The sequence below is a fragment of the Lathyrus oleraceus genome, chromosome 3 (assembly GCF_024323335.1).
Source record: "Lathyrus oleraceus cultivar Zhongwan6 chromosome 3, CAAS_Psat_ZW6_1.0, whole genome shotgun sequence".
Lineage (NCBI taxonomy): Eukaryota > Viridiplantae > Streptophyta > Magnoliopsida > Fabales > Fabaceae > Lathyrus > Lathyrus oleraceus.
The window spans coordinates 31,023,001-31,043,455 of NC_066581.1; the positions used below are offsets into that span (position 1 = coordinate 31,023,001).

The window sequence follows — 20,455 nt, forward strand, 5'->3', positions numbered from 1 at the left end:
TTACAAAATTTCAAACTTAACGTTTAGATGACTTTAAACTTATTTTAAATTATAGTTTTTAAATTTGTTTGAGTTCTCAGCTCTTGTTCTCTCCTTACATGTTTTTCCCATAAAAGAAACTTTAGGTTGCTTGAAAACTATCACTACGAGTGAGCTTGCTTGAAAACTATCGTTACCGATAGAAGATAAGGTGCAATTCTATGACATGGTTCTTAGATTTTCAATTTTTTATATTTATTTTTGTGGCCACCACAAACACTCCATTTATATGTAAACTCAATCAATGTATAACTCCCTCATTCCAAACACAAAGCTCTAACATGTCTTCATCACCATTAATATTCATAGTGAGGAGGTTCCAACAAGAGTTGGTGCCTCCAGCTTCTTCAACTCCTCGAGAAGTTAAATTAGTATCTGACATTGATGATCAACAAGGTTTACGTTTCAATATTCCATTCATATTTATCTATCGCCATGAACCATCAATGGAAGAGAAAGACCCTGTTAAAGTTCTGAGAAATGCACTCTCACAAACACTTGTTCATTACTATCCATTTGCGGGAAGGATTAAAGAAGGTGTTGGACGCAAGCTGATGTAACACTTGACCAATTTGGTGACTCACTCCATCCACCATTCCCTTGCTTCCAAGAACTTCTGTACGATGTTACTGGCTCAGAACTAATTATTGATCGTCCCATTCGACTCATTCAAGTTAGTTTTAATAATTCCTGAATCACTAAAATTTAAATAAGCAAATCTAAACATGTTTACCACTATAAGAAATTTGAAATATACAGACAGAAACCAAACACCATTAACCCTCAGTAGTGATGGATATATAATTTTTTAAAGTTGATTTGCTTAAATTTATTTTTTATAATATTTTAAAATTGGTAAGTTTTATTATTTTTTATTTAAGTTATTATTAAATAGATTGTAAATTAAATTATTAAATTTTTAAAAAAAAATTATTTTAGCCTAACTTTTTTACAAGTTTTTTTCCCTATTTAGGATTTTCATTTTACTATTTAAATCTATATTTATACATATGAGTAAGTATTATGGTTTATTTCACATCGTTAATTGTTTATTAATTAAACCACTTCGTTATTAACATTATCAAAATTGTTCAAAAGATTATTTCCTTATGAACTTTTTTATAAATTTGATGAGTCAAGTTTCTACACAATATTTTTTTATATATTTAATTTTATTCACAATTTAAATGAAATGTGATTTTTTTAAAATTTGTTGTGTTTTCATCTATTAAGAGTATAATTTTAAAATAGAACATGTCCCCCAAATTGTTATGGACGTCCCTGTATGTATAGGGAAAACAAAGTAGAACAAACATCCATTGATATAGATTTTACGACTTATGTGTTGTTGTTTAAAATCAAATTTCTTGTAGTGTATATATTTTTGTTATTTTATAACTAAAATAAATAAATCTTTAATAAAATGGGTTTTGTTGGTTTGTAAAATATTTTAAAACATGACAGCTGACACGTCTCAAGTGTGGTGGCTTGATATTGACAATAAGTTTTAACCATACAATGAGTGATGGAGTTGGTATTAAACAGTTCATGGATACATGGGCAGAAATGGCTCGAGGAGCACATCAACCTTCCATTCAACCAGTCTGGCGTAGAGAGATTCTCATGGCAAGAGATCCCCCATGCATTACATGTAACCATCGTGAATATGAACAAGTACTTCCACCAAATAATACCATCAAGGAAGAAGATACTACAACCATACTCCATCAATCTTTCTTCTTTAAACCTTCAGACATAGCTGCACTTCGTCTCTTGGTTCCATTTCAATGTACCACATTCGATCTTATCACTGCATGTTTTTGGTATTGTCGCACAAAAGCATTGCAGTTAGAGCCACAAGATGAAGTACGAATGATGGTCATCGTCAATGCACGTTCGAGGTTTAACAATAATCATTCCCCCCCACTTATTGGATATTACGGTAACTTTTTTGCTTATCTATCAACTGTCACCACTGCAGGGAAACTTTGTGAAAACTCACTAGGATATGCAGTTGAGTTAATAAGAAAAGTAAAAACCGAAGTTACAGAGGAATACATACAGTCTGTAGCAGATCTTATGGTTATTAAGGATCGATGCTTATTTACAACCGTGAGATCATGTATTATTTCAGATTTGACTCGAGCTAAATTTAGAGAAGTGAATTTTGGATGGGGAGAAGGGGTGTATGGTGGAGTCGTAAAAGGTGGGGCTGGACCTTTTCCAGGTGCAACTTATATTTTTCCTCAAAAGAACGCAAAAGGAGAAGATTGTTTCATGTTGCCTATTTGTTTGCCCTCTCAAGTAATGAAGAGGTTTGCTGAAGAGTTAGATCACATCCTTGGTAATCAGAATTAACCTCCAACATCACAATAGAATTACCAAAACATATGTTAATTATTATTTTAATTTTTAAGGTACTTACGTTGTTCCTCCACATAAGAATGTAAAAGGTAAAGAATGTTTGATATTACTTATTTGTTACGAGATGCTTCGTAGCTAAAATTATCCTACCACAAGTGGTCATAATTAACTAATTTTATTTTATGTGAAAATATATTCATTTATATATTTGTAAGTTACAATATATATATATATATATATATATATATATATATATATATATATATATATATATATATATATATATATATATATATATATATATATATATATATATATATATATATATATATATATATATATATATATATATTAAAAAACTAACTATTATGGCAGTTAAATGGATGTTAAAACTATCAATTTGTACAAAGTAATCCAAAGGGGTCTAGCTAAACACACCCAAAACTATATGCTCACAAACCACCTATCTCAAAAGCAATTGAGCAATATGCTTTCGAAGGCTAGATTTCGTCCAAATTCTATGAACACTATTATCTATAGTATTTTCCTTTATACTAGTATTGTTATTACTAATGTTGTAAACACTTTCATTCATATGTTTCCAACACTCATAAATTGTTTCCACCAACGACATTCTAAGAATCTTGGCTCTCTAATGTTTGCTCTTATTAGCATTAATCACCCATTACAATTCTTGATCCCGACCCTGTGGTTCATGATCCACATTTATCCAATTCAGCACCACTTTTCATATGTTCCTCGTGATCCTGCATTCGAACAAAAGGTGCTTCAAGTTTTCCACATTATCACAGAGTACGCACATGTTGTCGTTCAACATACCAAACTTTATCATCCTAACTTTTATTGCAAGTAGATCATGGCACGCAAGCCACAACGTAAACTGTGCTCTTGGTCGAGCTGCATTATCATAGAAAATTTTCCTCCATGGTATTGATTGGTGTTTCTCCAGCAGACTATAATAAACATTCTTCATGGTATTGATTTGTGTTTTTCTAGTTAAAGATGTTTAAATAGGGGCAGCTGTCATACCCTAAATTTTACCCTGGGTTTTTTCGCTTGCACCAGCATAGCATGAACCGATCCATTTTAGTCGTGCATTTCATTAGTTAAAAAGCATTTATCAGAGTTTATATAAAAAGTTAGGAGTTCTGGCATTTTATCTGATCTTGATGATATTCATTCAGTCATATGTTGATTGAGAAGTCGAAAGACTTGATTTCTCAATCTCAGTGCATAATTTATTTTGTTGCATCTTGTTTCAAAGGTTTAGAGGGTGATAATCAAGAGTGTTTTCATTGTCTGAATATGTATAGGGTTTTGTTTGTGTTTGAGAAAGAGAAGCAAATGGTTCAAGGGTGATTCATTTGCATCCATTGTCTGTTTAGATTTATTTAATCATTGAATCAGTACATTCACCAGACATTTGTATTTTATTACTTGTCACAACATGCATTTTGTTTCGCATAGTGCTTGAAATTTCAGCCAGGTTAATTTTTCGGATCTACAGGCAGATCGGTCTCATCGTTTCTCAACTGTACGTCGCAATAGAGGGCGAAAATTTTCAAAATTGAGCTCGAAGACATCAGTTTTCTTAATCTATGGTTCGCGTAGTTTAACTTGGTGTGCTCATTTTAATTTTTCGACTACTTTTTCTATTGCATTTTTATCTGCCTGAGCCTTTCAACCGGTTATTTTTAATTTCAAAATTTAATCAAAACATGTATGTTTTCGAAAAGTTTATTTCGCATTGATAATTTTGGTGCATTCAATTTTATTTTTCGAATATTTATTTGCCCGAGTTTTGTTCATTTTTTATTCAATTTTTTTAATCAATTTAAATAGTAGATTTATTTATAATTAATCATGTCCTTAAATATAATTTTATTTGAATCTTTTAATTATATTATATTTATATGTTTTTTTTAAGTTTTAATTTTTTTTAAGAGTTAAGTGTTACTTAAGAAAAAAAGAGTAAACAAATATCTTCTTTTCCCTCCACAAACCAATTGCCACGTGGCCATTTTTCTCACCATAAAAGTCAGCCCACTTGGACACCTCTCTCTCCATATGTATTGTTTTACCTTTTCTCACATACACACACAGTGAAACATCAAAAAACACAACAACAACATGAAGAACATGGTCACCATCATCATCTTTTCCAAACCATTCCTCCACCTCCAAATATAACATTTCCAATTTCTTACAAATAATCACCTCCATTTTGAATTTATTTCATCCATGTTCATAAAAAATTACATCAACAAACAACACACAATATCCATAAGCTCATGAACATAACTCACATAAGCACTCCATAAACTCATCCTTCATCTTTTCCGATGCTCTTTCTCATAACCGAACACACATATTCAACCGAAATAAAAAAACCATTTTCGATCAACATCGCATCAGCTTCGAGGTCACAATCGGACCGTCGGTTGCATCCAAACGAACAACCATCACAGTCGGAACGCAACACCCAACAAAGGTATATATATTAGTTCCTATTTGTTGAACCTTACATGTTTGACTAAAGTGGTGTTCATGAGCAAGTTTGTCGTTTGAATGAAATAGTGCTTACGTTCATATTTCTTCCGATTTTGCAACCTGGTTTTCAACGTTGATACTGTTACTGATGGATTTTTTTTCTTCCATTTTATTGAGTTTTATTTTATTAAAAAAAACTAACTTTGATACTATTAGTGCTAGAGTTTCTTTCCATTTTTATTGTGTTTTTAAAAACTAACTTTGATACTGTTAGTGGTGGATTTGATTTCATTTTTATTAAAACTTTTTGAAAGAAAATAACTAAACTTAATAGTGTTGGCGGTGGATATGCTTTTCCTGCATTTTACATTCTTATTTCGTTACTGTTTCTCTAAAAATTTCAAGCTTGTCTTAGTTCTTTCTTTTCTTTATGTTACTTTTTTATATATATATATTTTTTTTTTTACTATTTTTTTAGTTACTTTATATTTAGTGGAAAATGTAGATCAAAATGTCTTAGTGCTTATGGGTTTGTATCTCACATGAGACCTAAGGCCCATTTAATTTTTTTACTAGTTATATCCCATGTTTTTTATTATGATTGGGATTAAGTTGAATTTCTTTGTTTTTCTTTCTTTCTTCTTCGATTACGATAGTTGTGATGTGAAAATTTGTAATACTATTGTAATAATAATATGCTTGATTGCTACTTGGTTTCATTGCTTTGTGATTTCGAAGTTAAAAATTCAATTTAATTCTCGAAATCGCTTAAACGCATAAAATTTTGTTAACCGGCCTCAGATAGGATGTTTCCTACATGAATCGCTTTACGATTGCTTAAACATTACGCTAAATTTCTTTTAATTTAATTTCTGATTTTATTTCGAGTCCCTTGGCTTTCTCTTGGGCCTTCTTACAACGAGACTCTTTTATTTTTTACAACTGTCTTTCAAAGCTTATATCATTTAATTATTATGTTGTATCCTCATTCGATAAATTGTACCCCCATTCCCGTAAGTATGTAATAAATTTATCGCTTTCATTTACTTTACTGTATCAGTTGATTGTTAATTCCAAGATTAAAATCAACCTTTTTCAGAAAAGAACAAAAAAACAAACACTCGATCCAACGTCGAGTCTTTTTTTCCTAAATCAAATCCAAATTGATTACAAAGTCAAATATACCCCTGCCACATCCAAATTATTTTCATAAGTCAACTTCTAACACTTGATCCAACGTCAAGTCGTCCCCCTGTTTTTAAAAGCTTTTCACAATAAAAATGGAAGAAACTGATTAAGTTTAGACTTTCTCTGTTTTGAATGTTAGGATACTGCTGTAGAGCTCAATGTCCAAACATTCGTCTTCCATATTAACAAACAGTAATTACTAGAATTAGGTCATTTCTCTTATAGAAGAAAAAGATTGATTGGGTATCGACCTTCTCTTTCCCGATTATTTGGACACTGCTGTAGAGCTCTCTGTCTGATTAATCGTCTTCCGTTAATAAACTTTGACCTAATTTACCACACATTTTCATAAACAAACTTTTGGATGAAAAGAGAGTGATTAGGCTTAGGCCTCTTCCTTTTCGGGCATTCGGGTACTGTAGTAGAGCTCCCTGCTTGGATGCTTGTCTCCGCTTAAAATCAACTCAAACTCATCAAACTTGTTTTCCGCCCTTGTGCGACTCCGAAAACATTTTTAGAAAAGAGTATGCAACATCCATTTTGATGTGAAACAAACAAAGACTTCAGCCTCCAAGAGCGAGAAGCAAGTAAAGGTTTAATCGCTCAAATGTGATCCTAGCATCACTCTCTTTAAAAGCAATCCATCTAGTAGTTCTCTTTGGGTAAAACTACGTATGCCTTGAGTTCTTCATAGCACCTGGAGATACGTAGGAGCAGGATTGCAAAATCTTGTCGGGCACATTAATATTAAAAACCCTAAGTCTTTCCTTTCTTTCTTTCTCTTTCCTCACCCGATAAGTAGAAGATCGCAAACTATATCACGCTAACACTTTAACACGAAACTAACTAAATGGGTCCCATCGAGTACGATGGATGTGAGGGGTGCTAATACCTTCCCCTCGTATAACCGACTCTCGAACCCGATTTGGTTGCGATGACCATTTCTTTTTGCTTTTCGTGGTTTTATCAATATTTTCCTTTTCCCTTTTTGGGAATAAATAAAGTTCGGTAGAGACTTTGTTTTGTTTATATTTCGAGTGTTCCTTATGCTCGGGTATTTTTCGTGTCGCGACAGCTGGCGACTCTGCTGGGGACTATAAGTTCTCCTATTCGAGTCAACCCTAATTTAGTTTGTTTTATGTTTGAGTTTTTGCTTTTATCTGTTTATTTAATTCTTGTTTGTTTTATCTATATATGCCTTTATTATCTGTATTTCCAATTGTTGTGTTATTGGTATATGGTATCATTGGAACTTTCTGGACTATTGACATTTGTGTGAGGAAAAGCTTTATACCTGAGCTATGAGAAAAACTTAAGTTAGGATGGTGGTTGTGTAGTATTGACCTGCGAGACATCGGACTCGTTAGGTTGATGCGAGAACCCCACTCAGATGAGATCCCTTGAAAGTATTACTGTCTTACGATTAGTCGTATTGGTGGTGATACTTTTAACCTCGATCTATGATTCTGAGGACCTTTTGTAGAACCCTGAACCTATGGCTTTTAGGACCGATGGTTGTGTAGTGTTGACCTATGAGACTTAGGACTCATTGGGTTAATGTGAAAACCTCACTCAGAATAGATCATTATTTGAGGATATTATTGTCTTACGAGTAGTCGTTCTGACGATAATATTGTCAGGTGTGATCCATGACTCTGGGAACCGTGTCTAGAACCATGGAGTCAATGGTTGTGTAGTATTGGCCTACGAGACTTAGGACTCGTTGGGTTAATATAAAGACCTCACCTAGAATAGATCTTTTTTAAGATATTATTGTCTTACGATTAGTCATTCTGGCGATAATATTCTTGAATTGGGTCCATGACTCTAGGAACCTTTTAAACCCTAGAGCCTACCTGTGTTTGGTTTTCCTATTCCTGGAACCTTTCCTCCATAAAGTAATTAATCAGAAAGTTCCAATGATCACCTACCCAACTGTACATACATAAACGTAAAACATTTCATAATCATAACACATATGACATGTGCATATTTTCAAGGGACCTGAAGACCCTGTTGATTTCAGGCATTCAGGAGACATGGGTAGCAATCAGAAAAGTACTTATTCATTCAAGTTCAGGAATCCAAAGCTAGGATTGATTAAGGGATTGATCTCAGATGTGAAAAAAATTAGAAGGAACAACTTTTGTGTTGAGTATGGTGACATGTTAACTATCATGAACACCGAGGTGGATGCTTGGGCCATTTTTACTTTGGCACAATTCTATGATCCTCCCTTGCGGTATTTCACATTCCAGGACTTCCAATTGGCGCCAACACTGGAAGAGTTCTCACATATAGTAGACATTGGTATTAAGGATGAAATCCCTTACACCGGTCTAGGGGAACTTCCTACACATCAACAAATAGGTTCATCTATACATCTAGATAAAGCGGAAAAGAAAGCTAATCTTTGACCAAAAGGAGACACTTTGGGCTTCACTTTGAAGTTCTTAGTGGGAAAAGCTTCATATTTCAAAAGTAAAGAGGACTGGGTCGCTTTCAATGTTGTGTTAGCCTTGATACTCTATGGGATTATCTTGTTCCCGAACATTGATGACTTCATGGACATGACTGCTATACGCATTTTCTTGCTCAAGAATCCCATTCCCACCCTACTTGCAGATGTTTATCACTCTATCCATTGGAGAAATGAGAAGAAGGGGGGATGGTCCAGTGTTGCGCTCCTTTACTGTATAAATGGTTCTTATCTCACTTACCAAGCGAAGGACCTTTTGTTCAGAACAAGGATAACCTCAAGTGGTCTAAAAAAATCATGTCTCTCACTGCCAATGACATCGCCTGGTACTCTCGTGTTTATGATGATGTGGACATAATCGTCAAATGTGGCAACTTCCATAATGTGCCACTCATAGGAACTCGAGGTTGCATCAATTACAACCCTGAGCTTGCTATGCGGCAACTTGGGTTTCCTATGGATGACAAACCAGAAGACAAGTTGTTAGAAGGTTTCTTGTTGGGAGAAGGAGTGAAGGACTTTGATCTGGTGAAGAGGATAGGTCGTGCCTGGACTAAAGTTCGTAGAGAAGGAAAAAGGGAGCGTGAAAAGAAGAATTGTATAGCTAGAGAGCCATATACAAGTTAGGTCCAAGCCAGAGCTTCTCAAGACAAACTACCATACCCTTCTGAGCCTCCAATGCATACAAATCCTCCAGAACCTACTCACGTCACTATGGAGGAAGCTAAAGAGCTCAAAGTTGTCATCCAAAGTTTGGAAAAAGAGAATGAAGAGCTACAGTTGAACCTTTTCTGGATTAATGAAGAAAGGGATAATCATAAGTGGGAGCTTGGGCGGAAGAAAACACAGCTTCGAGCAAATGTGGAAAGGACTGATAAGGATGAATATAAGAGAAAAAGAGTCAAATAGGGGTTAGATCACGCTGGCAACTGCTTGAATACCGTCAAAAGCCAACTGAAAGAGGCTGAGAGGGATTTTCATGAGAAAGAGAAATGGTGGAAGCTCGCCACAAAACAAAAGAAGGAGATAAGAGAGACGCTTGAGGCTGAGATAGCCAACCTCAGTGTTTCACTATGTGAATCAAAATAAAGGGAAGAACGAGAATGCCGCAGTAAAGAGAGTGCTTTGGCTGCTACTCAGGTTACACCTGAAATGTGAAAAGGAAAGTGCCAGGAGGCTGAAAATGCAAATGAGTGAGAACGATACTGGAGAGGCCGACATGACTCTTTGCTACGAGAAGGTGAAGATTGGATGAACGCAAGGGAAAATGTGAATGCTAGTTTGGCAGCCTGCGAGGAAACCATCCAGTTTTTACAAGAACAAAGAAACGAGTATCGAGACAAGTTTTCCAGTTTGATAGACTTCTGTAATGGCATGGCTAAGAATGTGCCTTTGATGCTAAGATGTGCTCTGAAAGACATAGACAATGACAACATCCCTCTTTCAGGGACCGAATTTATTTATCTTTGTGAAGACATGATGAAAAGGTTCAAAGGAGAGTTGGAAGAGCTCAACAAACAGAAGCCTACAGTCTAACCCTGTCGTTTTGTACTTTCCTTTATGTTTGAAAGAATATTTTGTACTAAATCCTTGTACTCTGTTTTGAATTGAATGAATGAAAGATTTTGAGTTTCTTTTGTACAAAAAGTTTGGTTCCATTCTTGTTTTATTCCCCGTGATCTCTTTAAAATGCTTGCTAAATAACAAGGAATCTAACACAGTTCCCTGAAAATAAAATTGAACATAAGCATAAAAGACATTTTTTATAGCCACGTGCATCAAAGTATGCATTGCGCATTTCATTTATCAAAATAAAAATTCATTTCATTTTTTCCTCGTCTCTAGTAGTTCAAGTTGATTCCTCAATATGCACGCTACTGATGCGGTGCTTTTCACAAGTATACGAACGCGTCAGAGTAATATAAAAGATTGTCGAATCCACAGAGACCAAGTGTCAATCTATCATTATCTATTGTTATGGTGTTTATCAAAGGCAATCAAAATAGGTGTTTTTAGAGTGTGCAGTGAAAAGTAAAGTATTGAATGAAGTTTAATTAATAAAGACAGGGTCGAATGTAATTCACATAATCAGTTAATAATCCAAGTACTTGCTAATAGAACTACTTATGGGCAATGTTTTCTACTTTGAAAAGAACTAATTTAACCGGAACTGTTTCTTTGGCGTATTCAGAACCGAGTTGTACTCCCTAATCAAACCCTCTTATTGTCACTTATAAAAAGGCGCGCATTGCGTTAGAGTACTAAACCTATTTTTAAGAAATATAGTATCTTGACTAAGTTGAAAAATATTATAACCTGGATTTCATAACCAAAAGAGGTTCTTACGAACCAGACTCTAAACTTATAAACGCGTCCGAAAATAGTTTTAAAATCTCTTTTCTTCTTAAATTAAAAACTCCTAATGAACTAAACAAAGCGCTTTCGCTGTTTTTGAAATAGTTAAAAACAATAAAGTTTAGATAGACGTTGGACGGCTTTCGATCTTACCCAACAGAATTGAAGTGTGGGAAAACTTAAGTTGAAAGTTAAAATAGCCCTTAAGCGTTTCTACGAACAATTGTACGGATTATTGGTTCAATTACGATCCTTACATTCTAACCTTATAAATTTAGTTAGACATGGTAAAGTAAAAATGCATTAATTTAAATAAAAGTAGTGCGAGTGCGAGAAATAAATAAAGTAAAGCGAGTGCGAGAAATAAATAAAAGTAAAGCGAGTGCGAGAAATAAATAAAGTAAAGCGAGTTCGGGAAATAAAATAATTTAAAGCGAGTGCGAGAAATAAATAAAGTAAAGCGAGTGCGGAAAAATAAATAAAGTAAAGCGAGTGCGAGGAAATAAATAATTTAAAGCGAGTGCGAGGAAAATAAATAAAGTAAAGCGAGTGCGGGAAAATAAATAAGATAAAGACAAGTAATAAAAACCTGCTCCAATCGGAGGGTTGAGTAAATTGCAAAGCAGAAATGAAAATGGAGGCAAGATTAACTTCCTTCCAAAATGCTCTAAACTCGATTACAGACTCTATCACAGACTCGATTACACAATTGTGGTAACACTCCAATGAGAAGCGATTACCACTTTAAATTACTGAATATATGCCTAAGTGAAACAAAGTTGCTCTGAGTTTGCCTCTGCTCTAAGTTTGGATGATTGTAAAAGTGATTTCGAGTTTCTATTTATAAGCAAGTAAAAAGATGGATATGACAAGGATGCCCTTCAACTTGAAAATGGGAGGGAAAACTTTTCCTCTTGTGGCGCCCGCCACAAGGCCATGGCGCCCGCCACTAGACCATTCTGAGGCGCCTTAGTGGAAGTAGTGGGGAACGTGGCAGTTGAGGGAAGTTGAGCTTGGACACGTCATGGCAGGGTCTATGGCGCCAGCCATGGGGGAAGCCACAAGTATAAAATGCTGAATTTTAGGGTTTTTGGCTCTTTCTCGCTCCTTTTCTCGATCGGGGCACCGATTAAAGTAAAAACCTGAAAACAAAGAAAAACATAGTAATAACACAACAAAATAGCAATAAAACAACTAGAATGCATGTGAAATCGGAGTCGAAAATACGGTAAATTTCAGTGTTATCAAACTCTCCCACACTTAAACCTTTGCTTGTCCTTAAGCAAAACATTAAAAAGTTCATAAAAGAAAAACTGGTGTAAACGAGTGCTTCAGGTAAAAATTCTAAGTTAAAGTCGGGATGCAGTGATAGGTACTAACTGAGTGAACTAAGGGTATCATGATGACACTAATCCGCAAATACGGACATAAACTTCATTTCTATATTAACCAACCCATATTATCCCACAATACCTAGGCCTGCCTCTTCATCTCTTTTTGTGTCCTTTTCGTTCAGGCGCAATCACATTAAGCCCATTATCCGTACATGCTTCATAGTAGAGTGGTCTGTTAGTGATTATGATCTGAGCATGGGTTTCTGGCACATAAATATGTGTAAACCCTTTTATTGGACCCAACTGTAGTTGTGGGGGATCGGATCGTAATCCGCCCTACCGAGTTCAGTGCCAGATACCTCTGAACCAACTAACAGTGGGTAAGTTTTTCTTTTCCTTTTTTATTTTTCTTTTTCTTTTTGTAGCAAATTTTTACAATTCTTTGGTTTAAATGACTTTGTGAGGGTCACCTATACCGGAGTTGCCTTTTTTTGCTTTCTTTTATTTTTTGTTTTGCTGGATCATTCACTTATTTGCATCGGTCCCCTACGTAGAGGATGCGTAGGCCGGAGCTGACTGCTGAGATAAACTACTGAGGACTTATACGGAAATGATGATTAAGGCCATGTCATATGGGGTTTCGGGAATGATTCCTATATTTATGAAACTTATGGTTCTAAAACAAATACTGATGTTTCGCAAAGTTCTCCCAAGTCACCACATCCTTACTCAAAACATGTCTTTAAAACCTGAAAACTTTCGGAATAACACTGTTTTCTTTTGCAAAAAAATTTCGGTGGGGCTAAAGGTATGGGGAGGTTAGATTGTACTAAAGATATACTATATTTGGTGACTCGTCAGACTCATGCATTATACTAAAAAGCAAAATTAACAACTAAAAGGAAAATAAAAATAAACAAGCTATCTAAAAACAGCAAAGAAAAGCGATAAAGGAAAGACGAGAAAAACAATAAAGAAAAGACGATAGAGTCTCCTCCCACACTTAAATCAAATATTGTCCCCAATGTTTCGAAATAAGATAAGGGAAGAGTTACCTGACAACCTATTGCTGACCACTGGTGCCTTCGCCATCCTGAGGTGGACGACGGGATCGGGTACGACGACGATCTCTCTGATCCATCATGAGTGGTCTGGAAGCCCAATAGGTCGCCGAACTCTTTCTGGCTGAAAGAGTACTCAACTCCAAAGAGCCTGAAAGCAGCATACCCATCTGGTCCAGAGTATGGGTCATAGTCGAATGAACTCAGGAATTCCAATGTCAGGTTCCTGTAGGTGTTACTCAAGTCGTCGGCAAACTCGTCCCAATGAAGCTGGTGGCTAAGGAATCGGATACTTGGCTCGATACCCAGTGCCTCCATACAGTGCTGATCAGGATAACGTGTGGGTGCCATAGGGTGCCGATACAGAGCGATGTAGCGCTCTCTCTGAGCATTATCTCTATAGGCCACGTGCATATCATCGAAATCCTGCATTCTGTAAAAGTTAAGAAAGTGATCCTGAAAAATGCAAACCATTCAAATTTTTAGTCTCGATGCAAAATATGATGAAATAAAATAAAAGTAAATAAATGCGAAAAAGTAAAATGAAAGAAAAACCATGGGTTGCCTCCCACACAGCGCTTGTTTAACGTCATTAGCTTGACGATTAGAATTTATACACCTGTAGTAGTAGGGATTGGTGGATCAATTAGGGTGTGGCTTGAGTAGTATGCTGGAATGTCTCCTCCTTCGTAGAGCTTCAGTCTTTGTCCATTTACAATGAATGGACTGCAGGTTTCGTTCTTGATTTCTACGGCTCCAGATCTCAGAATCTTGGATACTTCGAAGGGACCAGTCCATCTTGAACGTAGCTTTCCAGGGAAGAGTCGTAACCTAGAGTTGAAAAGGAGAACAAGATCGCCTATATTGAAGTTTTTCTTTACTATTCTTTTGTCGTGATAGGCTTTTGTTCTCTCTTTGTATATTTTTGCATTCTCGTAGGCAGATTGCCTAAGTTCTTCTAGTTTATGAATGTCTAGGGTACGCTTTCTCCAGCGGCTAAGTAGTCTAAATTCAAAGTTTTAATGGCCCAATAGGCCTTATGCTCTAATTCGAATGGTAAGTGACAGGATTTTCCATAGACTAATTGGTAAGGAGTAGTTCCTATAGGGGTTTTGAAAGCGGTTCTATAGGCCCATAATGCTTCTTGAAGCTTCTAAGACCAGTCTCTCCTAGAAACAGAAACAGTTTTCTCTAAGATTTGTTTTATCTCCCTATTGGACACTTCTACTTGGCCACTAGTTTGTGGATGGTATGGTGTTGCTACTCTATGCCTAACTCCATATTTTCTTAAAAGTTTGTCAAATATTCTCGATATAAAGTGTGATCCTCCATCGCTTATGACTAAACGTGGTGTTCCAAATCTAGGGAATATATAGTTTTTAAATAGTTTGATTACTACCCTAGTGTCATTTGTGGGTGCAGCTATAGTTCAATCCACTTAGACACATAGTCTACAGCTACTAAGATATACCTGTTTCCTAAGGATGGTGGGAAAGGTCCCATGAAATCTATACCCCATACGTCAAAGAGTTCTACTTCCTTAATGTTTCTTAGAGGCATTTCATCACGCCTTGAAATGTTTCCAGTACGTTGGCATCTATCACATTTGACAATGCAAGCATAGACATCACGCCACATGGTAGGCCAGAATATGCCAGCTTGAAGAATCTTGGCGTATGTCTTAGAGGTGCTCGCATGTCCACCATAAGGTGCAGAATGACAATGCTTGATAATATTATTTACCTCTTCTTCCGGAACGCAACGGCGAAAAATGCCATCTTTACCCCTTTTGAAAAGGAGCGGTTCGTCCCAATAGAAGTTTCTCACATCATGGAAGAATTTCTACTTGCGGTGGTAGTCAAGATCAGGGGGTACTATATCAGCAGCTAGGTAATTAACGAAGTCTGCATACCAGGGTACGTTACTTATTGCGAAGGAATTTTGGGGATGCTCATGAGGATCTAGGTTATTTTCTTCAATGGTTTCTACTCTAGCTATCAGTCTATCATAGGCGAAATCATCATTTATGGGTACTAGTTCAGGTTTTAGATGTTCTAGCCTAGAAAGGTGACCGACTACTACATTTTCAGTGCCTTTTTTTATCTCTTATATCTAAATCAAACTCTTGTAGTAATAGAATCCATCGGAGTAACCTGGGCTTGGCATCTTTTTTACTTAATAGGTAACGAATGGCAGCATGATCGGTGTAAACTATAATTTTTCCTCCTACTAGATAAGATCTAAATTTGTCTATAGCGAAAACTACAGCAAGTAATTCTTTTTCAGTTGTTGCATAGTTAAGTTGGGCAGCATCCAGGGTTCTACTGGCATAATAAATGGCATGTAATTTTTTATCTTTCCTTTGTCCTAGAACGGCTCCAACTGCATAATCACTAGCATTGCACATTATCTCAAAAGGTTCCGACCAATCAGGCAGTTTCATAATAGGTGCTGAGATTAATGCTTGCTTTAAAAGATTAAATGCGTCATTACATTTTTCATCAAAAATGAATTCAGCATCTTTCATTAAAAGTCCAGTTAAAGGTTTGGTTATTTTGGATAAGTCCTTAATAAAATGCCGGTAGAATCCAGCGTGTCCAAGAAAGCTTCGGACTTCTCTGATGGTTTTTGGTGGTTTTAGGTTTTCTATAACTTCTATTTTAGCTTTATCTACCTCTATACCTTTTTCAGAAACTATATGTCCTAAAACTATTCCTTCGGTCACCATGAAATGACACTTTTCCCAGTTTAGCAGGAGGTTCACCTCCACGCATCTCTCCTGGATTTTCTCAAGGTTAACAAGACAATTGTGGAAATCAAATCCGCAAACCGAGAAATCATCCATAAACACTTCCATGATACCATCAAGGTAATCTGCAAAGATTGACATCATGCAGCGTTGGAAAGTAGCTGGGGCATTACAGAGGCCGAATGACATTCGTCTGTAGGCAAAAGTTCCATAAGGGCATGTAAAGGTAGTTTTTTCTTGATCTTCGGGGTGGATAGGTATTTGGAAGAATCCAGAATATCCATCTAGATAGCAGAAGTAAGAGTGTCTGGCTAGACGCTCCAACATCTGGTCTATAAATGGTAAAGGGAAATGATCCTTCCTAGTTGCTTTATTTAATTTTCTATAATCTATACACATCCGCCATCCTCCTTCTAAACGTTTTGCTACATGTTCGCCTTTATCGTTTTGCACGACTGTGATGCCTCCCTTTTTAGGTACTACATGCACAGGGCTCACCCACTTACTATCCGAGATCTGATAGATTATATCTGCCTCAAGTAACTTAAGAACTTCCTTTTTAACAACATCACTCATTATAGGGTTTATTCTTCTCTGATGTTCCCTGGAGGGATTTGAATCTTCTTCGAGTGAAATCCAATCATGCATACGGATGGGCTTATACCTTTCAGGTCAGAGATATTATATCCTAAGGCTGAGGAATATCTTAGTAAAACGTCTAAAAGTTGGTTCGTTTCCACTTGGCTCAAGGTAGCACTGACTATAACTGGACGATTCATCTTTTCATCGAGGAACTCATATCTCAGGTTCTTAGGAAGTTCCTTAAGTTATAAGGTTGGTTTCTTAGGGCATGGCATATGATCTGGAGTAAGGGATAAACATTCGTAAAGGTTATCATTGATGTAGGGTTTCTCAAAGTCATCATCTTCTCTTATGAGAGTTGATGGTAACTTAATTGTTTTTATAATTTCTTTTTGTTCTAATTCTCTAACACATTCACATATGATATCTAAGAAATTTCGAAAGTATAAATTCTATTTTCTCGTTACCTACCTCAAATGTCAACTTTCCTTTCTTGACATCTATTATGGCTCCTGCAGTCGATAAGAATGGTCTACCTAGAAGGATTGGTATATCATTATCCTCTTTGATGTCCATGACAACAAAATCAGTAGGGATAAACAACTGACCTATCCTAACAGGGACATCTTCTAAAATGCCTATCGGATACTTAACAGATTTATCACCCAACTGAAGTGACATCTTAGTGGGCTGTAATTCTCCTAAGTTTAACCTCTCACAAACTGCTAAAGGCATTAGGCTCACACTAGCTCCTAAGTCTAGAAAATCTTTTTCGATGACATGATTACCCAAAAGGCAAGGAATGGAGAAATTTCCAGGATCTTTATCTTTTTTTTCTAATTTGTCCTCGGAGATAGCATTACATTCCAAAGGCTTCGGATCGTCAAGTCTACGTTTGTTGGTAATGATGTCTTTGAGAAACTTTGCATAAGAAGGTATTTGGGTGATGGCTTCTGTGAAAGGGATTTCTATATGAATTTTTTCGATAACTTTAATAAATTTTTGATATTGTTTATTGATCTGGGTTTGTTTGAGTCTTTGCGGATATGGTATAGGTGGTTTATATGGCGGGGGTGGTAAATAAGTTTTATCTTTAGGTTCCTCTCCTTTTTCTCGACCTTCCTGGTTTTCAGGTTCCTCTGATTCCTTTACTTCGTCCGTGGGTTTGGTACATTCCTTAGAAGTTCGGGTTCACTCAATCTTGGGTTTGGTGGCTCATCATAAGCGTTCCCACTTCGTAGGGTAATGGAATTGGCTTGTCCTCTCGGATTTTGTTGAGGTTGTCCAGGGAACTATCCTCCAGGTATAGTCTGAGGGGCTTGGTTTAAAGCTACCTGGGAGATCTGGGTTTTAAGCATCTTGGTATGAGTAACTATTTGGTCAACCTTGGTTCCTAACTGAGTAATCAATTCATTAACATGAATGTTCTGGTTCATGAACTCCTTGTTTTGTTGGGTTTGAGCGGTGATAAAATTTTCCATAATTTTCTCAAGGCTCGGCTTTGGTGGCACAGGTTGCATAGGTTGATTTGATCTTGGGGCTTGATAACTAGGTCTCGGAGGTGCATTATTTTGGATTGGGTTATTGTTTTTATAGGAGAAGTTCAGATGATTCCTCCATCCAGGGTTATAGGTATTCAAGTATGGGTTCCCTTGGGTGTAGTTCACTTGCTCAGAGTGGGTTTCGTTTAATAGACTGCATTCTGCAGATTGGTGTCCTTTGGTTCCACATATCTCACAACCCGTCGAAACTGCGGCTACAGTATTCGAGTTTATGCACATATGCTCGACCTTAAGGGCTAATGCGTCCATTTTAGCTTGCATCATGTCTATAGAGCTCAGTTCATGCACTCCTCCTTGGGCTTCCTTCTTCTCAACTGTCGCTCGTTCGACTCCCCATGATTGGTGGTTTTGAGCCATATCTTCGATGAGGGCACTAGCTTCAGGATAAGGTTTGTTCATCAGAGCACCGCCTGCCGCAGCGTCGATGGTCATCTTTGTGTTGTAATGAAGTCCATTATAGAAGGTTTGAATGATTAACCAATTTTCTAAGCCATGATGTGGGCATGCTCGTAACAACTCTTTATATCTCTCCCAAGCTTCGAACAGCGATTCTCCTTGGTTTTAGGTAAATCTAGTTATATGGTTTCGAAGAATGGCGGTTTTACTCGGGGGAAAATATCTTGCAAGAAAAACTCTTCTAAGGTTATCCCAAGTCGTAATGGAATTGGGTGAAAGGGAATCTAACCATGATAGGGCTTTATTTCTGAGGGAAAAAGGGAATAATCTTAAACGTATTGCCTCAGGAGAAGCTCCATTGGTTTTAAATGTGTCTGTTAATTGAAGAAATATTTTTAAATTTTGGTTTGGGTTCTCAGTAGCGAGACCTGCGAATTGTCTCTGTTGCACTAGTTGCAACAGGGATGGTTTAAGTTCGAAATTATTAGCTGGGATGGTTGGGTTTACTATACTAGAACTAGGTTCTTCATTTGATGGTTGAGCGAAATCCTTAAGAGGTCTTTGGTTTTGATCTCCGGCCATAGCTCTCTTAATTCTATGAAAGAAAAAATGTGCGCGAGCGTAACGTTCAGGTTCCGCCAGAGGGTATACTAAGCTTAAACTTCCGGTGCTACGAGTTCTTCGCATTGACCGGCGGGAAATAGCCTAAGTCTAAACGATATAACAACAGGAAAATCAAATTTGACGAAATTGGTCCCCGGCAACGGCGCCAAAAACTTGATGCGGTGCTTTTCGCAAGTATACGAACGCGTCAGAGTAATATAAAAGATTATCGAATCCACAGAGACCAAGTGTCAATCTATCGTTATCTATTGTTATGGTGTTTATCAAAGGCAATCAAAATAGGTGTTTTTAGAGTGTGCAGTGAAAAGTAAAGTATTGAATGAAGTTTAATTAATAAAGACAGGGTCGAATGTAATTCACATAATCAATTAATAATCCAAGTACTTGCTAATAGAACTACTTATGGGAAATGTTTTCTACTTTGAAAAGAACTAATTTAACAGGAACTGTCGCTTTCGCGTATTCAGAACCGAGTTGTACTCCCTAATCAAACCCTCTTATTGTCACTTATAAAAAGTCGCGCATTGCGTTAGAGTAGTAAACCTATTTTTAAGAAATATAGTATCTTGACTAAGTTGAAAAGTATTATAACCTGGATTTCTTAACCAAAAGAGGTTCTTACGAACCAGACTCTAAACTTATAAATGCGTCCGAAAATAGTTTTAAAATATCTTTTCTTCTTAAATTAAAAACTCCTAATGAACTAAACAAAGCGCTTTCGCTGTTTTTGAAATAGTTAAAAACAATTAAGTTTAGATAGACGTTGGACGGCTTTCGATCTTACCCAACGGAATTGAAGTGCGGGAAAACTTAAGTTGAAAGTTAAAATAGCCCTTAAGCGTTTCTATGAACAATTGCACGGATTATTGGTTCAATTACGATCCTTACATTCTAACCTTATAAATTTAATTAGACATGGTAAAGTAAAAGTGCAATAATTTAAATAAAAGTAGTGCGAGTGCGAGAAATAAATAAAGTAAAGCGAGTGCGAGAAATAAATAAAAGTAAAGCGAGTGCAAGAAATAAATAAAGTAAAGCGAGTGCGGGAAATAAAATAATTTAAAGCGAGTGCGAGAAATAAATAAAGTAAAGCGAGTGCGGGAAAATAAATAAAGCAAAGCGAGTGCGAGGAAATAAATAATTTAAAGAGAGTGCGAGGAAAATAAATAAAGTAAAGCGAGTGCGGGAAAATAAATAAGATAAAGACAAGT

The 20,455-nt window shown here is 36.3% G+C and overlaps 1 protein-coding gene and 1 non-coding gene across 2 annotated transcripts; both read left to right on the forward strand.

Moving 5' to 3' along the window:
- Positions 1 to 1,480: 1,480 nt before the first annotated feature.
- On the forward strand, positions 1,481 to 2,397 carry LOC127129496 (benzyl alcohol O-benzoyltransferase-like). The gene has a single exon (XM_051058665.1). The coding sequence runs from the start codon at positions 1,558 to 1,560 to the stop codon at positions 2,395 to 2,397; it is 840 nt and encodes a 279-aa protein (XP_050914622.1). The 5' UTR covers positions 1,481 to 1,557.
- Positions 2,398 to 18,711: 16,314 nt separating this feature from the next.
- LOC127133434 (small nucleolar RNA R71) lies at positions 18,712 to 18,818 on the forward strand. The gene has a single exon (XR_007807411.1). It is a non-coding gene; the product is annotated as a small nucleolar RNA R71 (small nucleolar RNA).
- The last annotated feature ends 1,637 nt before the right edge of the window (positions 18,819 to 20,455 follow it).

Coding starts and splice junctions, on each gene's coding strand:
- LOC127129496 (XM_051058665.1), top strand. CDS start 1,558: ATGAGTGATGGAGTTGGTATTAAACAGTTCATGGATACATGGGCAGAA.